At 44.5% G+C, this 10247-nt stretch overlaps 1 protein-coding gene across 3 annotated transcripts in view; it reads right to left on the bottom strand.

The window, feature by feature from the left end:
- The window catches only part of p4ha1a (prolyl 4-hydroxylase, alpha polypeptide I a), a 33720-nt gene that overhangs the window by 21601 nt on the left and 1872 nt on the right, over positions 1 to 10247 (bottom strand). For all 3 annotated transcript variants that reach the window (XR_009938648.1, XM_062532520.1, XM_062532519.1), the window contains exons 2-5: positions 6141 to 6228; positions 3735 to 3831; positions 2533 to 2684; positions 2240 to 2377 (exon numbers count right to left, since the gene is read on the bottom strand). Coding sequence is in view for 2 of the 3 variants with exons in the window: in XM_062532520.1 (XP_062388504.1) it covers positions 2240 to 2377; positions 2533 to 2684; positions 3735 to 3831; positions 6141 to 6228 (475 nt within the window). In the remaining variant the exon portion in view is untranslated. The remainder of the gene's footprint in view (positions 1 to 2239; positions 2378 to 2532; positions 2685 to 3734; positions 3832 to 6140; positions 6229 to 10247) is intronic.

Below are 10247 nucleotides of genomic sequence, written 5' to 3'. Positions count from 1 at the left end.
CCAGAATGTCCTCTGGCTGATGCTCCTGTGTGAACAACTGAAGCGGAGCTACGCTCTTTACAGAGTCAGAAACACAAACAAAATTCTCAGCAAGAGAGCCAAACCGATGCTCCACCACTCCAGCCCCTGTCTGACCATCTTTCTTCATCTCTGTAGACATGACCAGAGACTCCGAGAGAGATACCTGCCCCAGATCTACAGGCAGTGGAAGACAGGGTATCTCAATGTGGGAACTAAAGTCTACTTTCCCGCCATGGACAGCTCCCTGACCATCGGCACCAGTGATACATGTTGAATTCGTCTGAAGTGCAGGCTCCTGGTCAGCTACCAGAAGCTCTCCACTTACTTGGACCATTTCTGATCCAAAAAGCCATATACTGTCTGCAAGATCAACGTGGATCGACTCAGTTTCCAATAGCAACTGCTCACCAGAGTCCGTCATAGATTTCTCCGGACCCATTTTACTCAACTGGAAACTCAATTGTGCCATACACTCTGATTCAAAGAGCCATACACTCTCGAAGAGATAAACAGAGGACTCATCCTCTTCCCACTCCATAGCAGGGTTACCTTCAGGCAACACACCACTCTGCGAGTGGACACTGACAGATTCAGACTCACTGTTCTCCTCCATGCACTTTTCAGGAGCCATGGGAACCCCATTGAGACCAGGGTCCAACACTGGAGCCACAATATCCAACCTCTCAGTCCCAGAATCATCCCCAAACCGTCTTGCTAAGTCTCTGCGTTCTTGCTGTACCTGAGCCAGTTCTTCTTTTATTTGGGCAATCTCTCTTGTAAGTTGTTGCATGTTCTTCTCATGTTCACTCTCTTGAACCGCTTTAGATTGCTCTACCTCTATATCAAAATACAGCAGTACAGCATCGACAATGTTTGGTTTTTTAATGGCCTCTGATGCCTCTATATTGAAATGGCGAGCAACTTTAATTAATTGATCCTTGGGAATCCTAAACAGGTTCCATCGTGTAATGCCTTGAGCAATAAACTGTTCGACATTGAAGTCAGCCATAGCCACTGAGACCTGAGACAAGAGCCCCTTGTCAATCACGCAACCAAACACTCTAAGCGCAAGTAGCCTACACCAATTTATTAAGGCTGCCCTCACCAGCCGTATTAAATTGAACTGCAATTCCGTGCTCAACTAGCACAGACATATACAGCTTGGTTACTGCCACAGAGTTTTTCAACCTAAACACAAAAATCCAAAAACACAAGCCTACCAGCGCAAAGAGCAACCAGTCGCGTCCATACGCAACCTGTAGCCTACAGCCACGCAAAATCCAAAACCAAAAGAGTTGTACACAATTAGAACTCACCAAGCTAGCTCCAAATAACCACAGAACAAAGCATCCTCTAAGGAAAGCTAAAAGTCAGCATCAAATAACTATCCAGGACAGCACAAACGGCACTAAAGGCAGTCGCTTTCCCACAACCCTCAACACTGTTACAAATACAATACTGCCACTAGCAGCCAAAATGTAACTTCAACAAACATGGCTATACAAACAAACAACTAATGCCCTCACTCAAACGAATGACATAAACCATCATCCATACAGCTAAACAGCACACCAGAAATGTCCAATCTCGGACGAGCCTCCCAATTGTTACGAAACGGCGAGGCCAGCTCTTTATTGTCTAGGGTATTATCAGTAAAAAGCCTCCCGCAAGTCGCAACCTAAAGTAAAGTTCAACCCCACCACAGCTAACTCTATCCACTAGCCCTACATGATGGAAATGCGTGGAAGTGTATCCTAGCATGTGGATGTGTGTGTGCGTGTCAGCTTGGCAGAGCCCAGTGAGAGGTCACTTACCTGTGGCTCTCACGGCCCGGTGGCTCTATGATAGTCTATGGCCAGCGCAAGCATTAGATTCCTTGTTCAGTTTTTCTTTGTTGGTGGTAAACATAATCCAAAAGAGTTTAACCCAAAAATGAGGGGGATTCAGTTTGCCTTTGTTTTCGGTGGCAAACAGACACATGTCCCCAGGCCTCTGCTGCAGGCCTAACCCAAAAACCAATCCCTCTCCCAATCAGTGCAGGTGTGCCTTTACTAATTAGCCACAGGTAGTGACATCACTGAAGCCCCGCCTGTAAGTCAGTGCTTGCCCTACCATGTGATCTAACCTATCCTAACAGTGTGTGTGTGTGTGTATGTGTACCTGGCAGGTTGTTTGTGTGTGTGTGTGTGTGTGTGTGTGTGTGTGTGTGTGTGTGTACCTGGCAGGTTGCCCGTAGAGATGGAGTGTGTGTCCAGTTTGTAGGTATCCTGTAGGCGGAGCAGAGCTTTGGCTGCGCCCGTCTCATCATCCTTGTTGGGGAAGTTCTGCCTCAGGATGGTCAGGTTGGAGATGAACCCTACAGAGGCACAGAGAAGGAGAGATTCATTGATTCATTGATTATGATTAATTGATTGATGATTCAGATCACACATCTGATCAGAGAGTTAATCCTCACGTCCAAACATGCCATTGAGGACAAGACTCTGTGTGTGTGTGTGTGTGTGTGCTCACGTTGAGACATGTCCTTCAGGACGAGGTTCTCCAGGTCGCCCCACTCAGTGTTGAGCCTCTTCATCAGTTTGAAGGCGTTCACTGGGTGACCCAGGAAGCCCTCGGGGTCCTGTGTGGCCGTTAGGGTCAGAGAGTCCAGCTTCTCAGCCCACCTGACCGGAGAGAACACACACACACACACACACACACACACACACACACACACACACACACACACACACACACACACACACACACACACACACACACACACACACACACACACACACACACACACACACACACACGATGATTCAACATGACATCGTCATCTATTAAGTATCTATTACCTATCTATTAACACCCCTTCATGGAACACCTTCATGTGGCACATGTTCTCCTCAAAACGCATCTCAGATCCGTGTGGGATTTGGGACCCTCCGTGAGGAAGATGAAGTATTTCTTATCTGAGCTCAATTCATAACAAATATTATCATCCTGAGAAAAAAAAACAGTGTCACAACCTTCCACCTACCTCTCCCCTTAGACTCACAGCCCCTACCAAGGACACTTAAACCTCTCCCCTCAGACACACAGCTTCTATCTAGGACACTTAAACCTCTCCCCTCAGACACACAGCCTCTATCTAGGACACTTAAACCTCTCCCCTCTGGTGTACAGCCTCTATCTACAGTAGGACACTTAAACCTCTCCCCTCAGGCACACAGCTTCTATCTACTTAAACATCTCCCCTCTAGTGTACAGCCTCTATCTAGGACACTTAAACCTCTCCCCTCAAACACACAGCCCCTATCTAGTACACTTAGACTATCTAGGACACTTAAACCTCTCCCCTCAGGCACACAGACAGAAGGAAAAGCATCAGATGTCTTCAAATATGAATGGGTATGAAACACATCCTACTGGGTGAATGGATATCTACACACAAAACCACCAGGAGAATCAGTTCAGTGCACCTCTCTCTGTGTCTGTGTGTATGTGTGTGTGTGTGTGTGTGTGTGTGTGTGTGTGTGTGTGTGTGTGTGTGTGTGTGTGTGTTTATTTAGTTGGGTGGTGCACACAGATGGAGAGGTCGGGTGTGTCCAGTTGCAAACTGTCCTCAAGCCATTGTGAGGCTTTGTTTTGTGTGTGTGTGTGTGTGTGTGTGTGTGTGTGTGTGTGTGTGTGTGTGTGTGTGTGTGTCAGAATGCAAGCTGACTCACTGCTTGACCTGCTCCAGCTTGCTCTCCTCAGCTTTGATGTAGTCCTTTAGGGAGGTGACCAGATCCTTCTCCGTGAACAGCAGGTCTGTCATCTGACCTGGAAACAGAACATTGGATCACCACCTCTACCGTCAGAATAGTCCGTGAGCCAGAGGGGTTGGTCGTTACCGAAAAGGTGGCAAAGGCTACCATACCTTTTCTGAAAGCCTGGAATCTCAGCTTTTCAATGATGTATGATGGCCATCTGACAAGAGTAGCTGTTTTGAGTTATGACGCATAATGTAAACTAAGGTTGAAGAAATAATGCGTATAAATCAAGCAGAACACTGAAATATTTTATTTTGTTATGTTTGGTATCATTTTAAAGGGGGGACTCTGAGCTTTCATTTAAATCCTTTTGTGAACATTTTGGATAAGTACAGCCAACCCTGGAGCTCTTCAAACCTTTAATCACACACATTTTCCTGCCATTTCCCTGCCATCTTTTGTCTTTTAATCCTGTGGCACCTGGGAGCATCAGAGAAACAAAATCCAAACACTGAAATACTGGCATGACCCTAAGGATTCAGGAAATGTATCATTTACCCATATTATCTGATTTGGAGGGGATGATTTTCCGTCTTATATCAGACATGGCGTTTTTTCAAAGACATAAACAGTAGTGTACTATTACCCTTAAGGTTAATTTGTTGATATGTCGAGTTGAAAGTCTGAGGTAAATATATTTGAAATAATAATTATTGATACAGATCATTTTGAAAAAGTTGTTATACAGTGCAACACACTGACATGAGGAGTGACACAGTCCCTCTTGCATGAGCAGGACAGAAACTCAAGTACTGCTTGTGGACCAATGGAGACATTGAACCAGTCTATGGAGAGCTGCAAGTCACCATCTTGGTCCAGTCTAGACCACCCATGCATGCTCAACTGGGGAAGGAACTTCAGGGTTGTTCTCGAGGCATCTTCTCCAGATAGCACCTTGATAGGTAGCTTTGAGACCGTGCTTCCTGAGAGAATCCGAGCATGGAGTTAACTGCCAGGATTCTACGCCTTTCTTTGCACAAAAAAGTGCATACTTCATTTCATTGATGTTGGTGATTCTGGACTTGGAGCTGTACATTTGACATGTGAACTCCTTTAAGGCTGCATACAACGTACTGTAGGTGTCATTGCCCAGTCTGCCCCAACCTTCTGAAAGGTCTCACAGAAGTTTTCGGGCTGACACTTTACCATGGCCTGCAAATGCACTTACAGTATCGCAGCCTGTGTATACGAGTATTTTCTTGCCTGAGAACAAGGCATTCATTTTTTAATATAAATTCCAAGAAAGTGGGGACCTGATATAAATGATATGTGGTGGATATGTATTAAGGACCTTTTTAACCATCTAAAAATGCTGAGAATGCTGAATAACAACTTTTTCAAAATGATCTGTATCAATAATTATTATTTAAAATATATTTACCTCAGACTTTCAACTCAACATATCAACAAATTAGCCTAGGGTAATAGTACGCTACTGTTTATGTCTTTGAAAATAACGCCATCTCTGATACAAGACTGTAAATCACCCCCTCCAAATCAGATAATATGGGTAAATGATACATTTCCTGAATCCTTAGGGTCATGCCAGTATTTCAGTGTTTGGATTTTGTTTCTCTGATGCTCCCAGGTGCCACAGGATTAAAAGACAAAAAATGGCAGGGAAATGGTAGGGAAATATGTGTGATTAAAGGTTTGAAGAGCTCCAGGGTTGGCTGTACTTATCCAAAATGTTCACAAAAGGATTTAAATGAAAGCTCAGAGTCTCCCCTTTAAAATGATACCAAACATAACAAAATAAGATAGTCCAGTGTTCTGCTTGATTTATACACATTATTTCTTTAACCTTAGCTTACATTATGTGTCATAACTCAAAACAGCTACTCTTGTCAGATGGCCATCATACATCATTGAAAAGCTGAGATTCCAGGCTTTCAGAAAAGGTATGGTAGCCTTTGCCACCTTTTCGGTAACGGTTTCCATAATTTGAGGCCCTGGCTCACGGTCTAGAAGAGAACAACTTTAAATGTGTTGTTGTTGTTGTTGTAGTTCAGTATCATTAATTCAACAAAATGTTTCATAATGCATAGGTAGGTATATACTGTTCGTATTTATATTTTTACTATTGATTTGGGATTATGCCTGCAGAGCCATTCCAAAAAAAAAAATCAGGCTTCACAGACAGCAGATTAATCAAAGCCAATACTGACAACTGCAACATGCCAATGACAGGAGGATCCCATCCCATCTCCCATCTCCCACTTACTTCCTGTCACACCCATCTGTCCTGTACGAATAGATACCCCCCCCCCCCCCCACACACACACACATAAAAAAAGAAGGGAGGGGAGGGGTACTCACCAATGGAGGTGAAGAAGTCCTGGTGAGCGACACCACAGCGGAGCACACAGCTGGTCCAGAGCAGCACACACACCGCCCTCAGCTCCATCTACAAACACACACCACACCGTGAGGACACGCACACCGTGAGGAACACACACACACACACTGCCCTCAGCTCCATCTACAAACACACACACCACACCGTGAGGACACGCACACCGTGAGGAACACACACACACACACTGCCCTCAGCTCCATCTACAAACACACACACCACACCGTGAGGACACACACACCATGAGGACACATCATGAGAAACACACACACACACACACACACACACACCGCCCTCAGCTCCATCTACAAACACACACCACACCGTGAGGACACACACACCATGAGGACACATCATGAGAAACACACACACACATACACCGCCCTCAGCTCCATCTACAAACACACACACACCGTGAGGACACATCATGAGAAACACACACACACACACCGCCCTCAGCTCCATCTACAAACACACACCACACCGTGAGGACACACACACCATGAGGACACATCATGAGAAACACACACACACACCGCCCTCAGCTGAGCTCCATCTACAAACACACAGTGTGAGGACACATCATGAGAAAAACACACACACACACACACACACACACACACACACACACACACACACACACACACACACACTGTCCTGCCCTGAGCTCCATCTACAAACACACACCATAAGAAACAAAACACCATGAGAAAAGTTAAATGTAAAATGTGCGCACAATTGACTAAATTGAGGGCAAAATATAATAAAATAACCATAAAACGTGAAACGTGCGCACAATTTAGTCAAATGAGCGCACATTTTCTGGATATACACCAAAAAAAGAAATCTTGCAACGACATCACCGTCATTTTCCACTCTTCATCCCTGTTATTACTCTATAATGACTCGCTGTGGAATACTATTGTGTAGCATCACAGTAGAATGTTATTGTGCAGCATCACAGTGGAATAGTAGCATCACAGTGGAACCCTATTGTGTAGCATCATAGTAGAATGTTATTGTGTAGCATCACAGTACAATGTTATTGTGCAGCATCACAGTGGAATAGTAGCATCACAGTGGAACCCTATTGTGTAGCATCACAGTAGAACCCTATTGTGTAGCATCACAGTAGAATGTTATTGTGCAGCATCACAGTAGAATGCTATTGTATAGCATCACAGTAGAATAGTATTGTGTAGCATCACAGTAAAATATTATTGTGTACATCACCATGGAATATTATTGTGTAAAATAAAATCACAGTAGAATCTGATTCTGCGAATCTTGACGGGCAAATCCTCGGTCAGCTCTGTGAATGGAGGGGCCCTGAAGTAATTAGAGGGTGCCCACGGTGCCCGTGGACTCTCCTTGTGTCCGCTGCGCCAACATGGCCCTGTGAATGGGCAGCGAATTGCCACTCTGTGACTTCCGTCAGTGCCAACCCCTCCATGCCAACAAACCCCTGGTGGCATGGAAACTGTCTGGAATAATTAAACCAGCAGACCGCAATGCAATGCCCTCCTCCTCCCACGGATTTAAGCTCCGGGCTCTCCTAGAGACTGCTGAAATGTGTCGATGAAAACATGGCCCTGTAGCGATTAGCTGCCCAAGGAGGCCGAGATTAACTGAGAAAGAAAGGATCACAGCAAACAAAAAGGAGGTATGCAGCAGCTACACCGCTAAATGTTTGCAATGTTGCAAATGCTGGACAAAGCTAGAGAGGTTCGCACTCTCAAAGACACATGATGATGCATTTAGTCAGGCAGGCACTGCAGGTTACTTTTATGCTCATGTTTATGGTTCTTAGCAAAGCAACATACAGTAATAGCAATAAACATGATCAGTTTGAAGCAGCAGTGGTGCTAATGACAGCTCTGCGCTGGGGACCTGTCCCACTTTGACCCAGGGGCCAATCCATACATAAAGTTGAATTTCAGTGCAATTGACTGCAGTTTCAATGAAGTTTGTAATGTACTGGGTGAATGCATGACCAGTGTGTTGTGTACTGGGTGAATGCATGACCAGTGTGTTGTGAACTGGGTGAATGCATGACCAGTGTGTTGTGTACTGGGTGAATGCATGACCAGTGTGTTGTGAACTGGGTGAGTGCAAGACTAGTGTATTGTGCGCAGGGTGAATGCGTGACACTTGTGTTGTGTACTGGGTGAATGCATGACCAGTGTGTTGTGTACTGGGTGAATGCAAGACTAGTGTGTTGTGTACTGTGTACTGGGTGAATGCATGACCAGTGTGTTGTGAACTGTGCACTGGGTGAATGCATGACCAGTGTGTTGTGAACTGTGCACTGGGTGAATGCATGACCAGTGTGTTGTGAACTGGGTGAATGCATGACCAGTGTATTGTGTACTGGGTGAATGCAAGACCAGTGTGTGAATGCATGACCAGTGTATTGTGTACTGGGTGAATGCAAGACCAGTGTGTGAATGCATGACCAGTGTATTGTGCACAGGGTGAATGCATGACCAGTGTATTGCGTAGAGGGTGAATGCATGACTTGCACGGTGGCAGACAGGAACTGAATGCATGACTTTCAACCGTATGCCCTTACGCTACCCGCTACCTCCACCACCGGCACTGGTGAGTGCACACACTGGTCATGGTTGTGAGAGGAGCTCAGGGCTGCTTTAAGGGCACACTAGTCCACGCAGATCTCATACACTACTTCAGTCCATTTCGTCCAAGGTAACGGAATGATCGACTCGACTTACTGTATATCCAGTAAATGGACTGTTTTGAATTGAATTGCATTGCATTTATATAGTGGGTTTTCACTAAGCCAATGATGAGTTCAGCTCTAACAAAAGACACTTTTCCCAAAACATCTTACATATGTCAATTATATGGTAACACTTTACTTGACGGGTTCATTCATAACACATTCATAACAGCTGTGGAATGTGGAAGACAAAATGTCAAAAACTTCAATCGAATTCAATCAATCGCAAAGCAGCATTGCTTTCTTTTTTGTTTTAGCCAATCTGATCATGTCACATCTTAGTCAATGGGGAAGTCCAGTGCCTAGGAGAATTTCATTTTTTGTTTGTCTGTTTGTTTATTTTATGATAGCAACCTCTGAAGAATGCATAATTGTCTACACCAATGACTGTATATATATAAAATAGGATTGTCCAACCATTCAGAGGTCCACAGATGGTAGTTCACTTCCCAGTATGATGAATACTTCACAACTCGTATAGTAAAGTGACATGTAAAATAGACTAAAATATTCATGAGATGTTTACAAACGCTGGAGAGGATTCATAATACCCTGTATATGGATTATTGTTGGACTTTTTATTTTGTCTTCCACATTCATGAAAGTGTTGGTATGAATATTGAGTCATGTTTCATTAATCAATCAAGAATGCGTCATGTGCACTTCATGACAGCTGTTACGAATGTGTTATGAATGAACCCGTCAAGTAAGTGTTACCAATTATATTACAAAAGCATTGTTACATTGTTCTCAACTCAGGGTTAAGTGATCAAGGGCACAACAGTGGAAGCCAGGAATTGAACCCACATTTATGGCTAATGCATTGTCGCTCAGCTCCTTAAACACTACGCTACCACCACCCCAGACATAACAGACGGGCATCTCCATCCGACTACAGTCCTGAAGGAGAGGCTACAGTAATTTATGAGAGATCATGGACATGACAGGAGGAGCTATGAGTGGTGGGAGGCCACAAAGCTGGTCCCCACAGAATGATTTTCTCTATGCAGTGTGCCCTTGGTCACCAAGCCCTCCGCAACATCTTGGATTGTCATTCCCATGACTAGAGCTTCAAGCATTCATCCATGTACTTGTTTAAACATATTCTTTAATGTAATTTTCAAGCATTCACTACAGCAGAGGCTTCCATCCTTTTGGGTGTCAAGCTAAAGCACACTAAAGATCGAGCAAAAATGTCTAGGCACATTGCTATGAAGTAGCATACACATTATTACAGGCTTTCACAGGAGTGTTCCCTCTGCACATTCCTTCTATGCAGAATGTTGAGCTGAGAGCACAGCGATAGACATATGCTCGCAAGATGTTGACT

Source organism: Sardina pilchardus, chromosome 3, assembly GCF_963854185.1.
Source record: "Sardina pilchardus chromosome 3, fSarPil1.1, whole genome shotgun sequence".
Classification (NCBI taxonomy): domain Eukaryota; kingdom Metazoa; phylum Chordata; class Actinopteri; order Clupeiformes; family Clupeidae; genus Sardina; species Sardina pilchardus.
The sequence above is the reverse complement of the archived record's forward strand: the minus strand, read 5'-3'. Positions and strand labels throughout refer to the sequence as shown.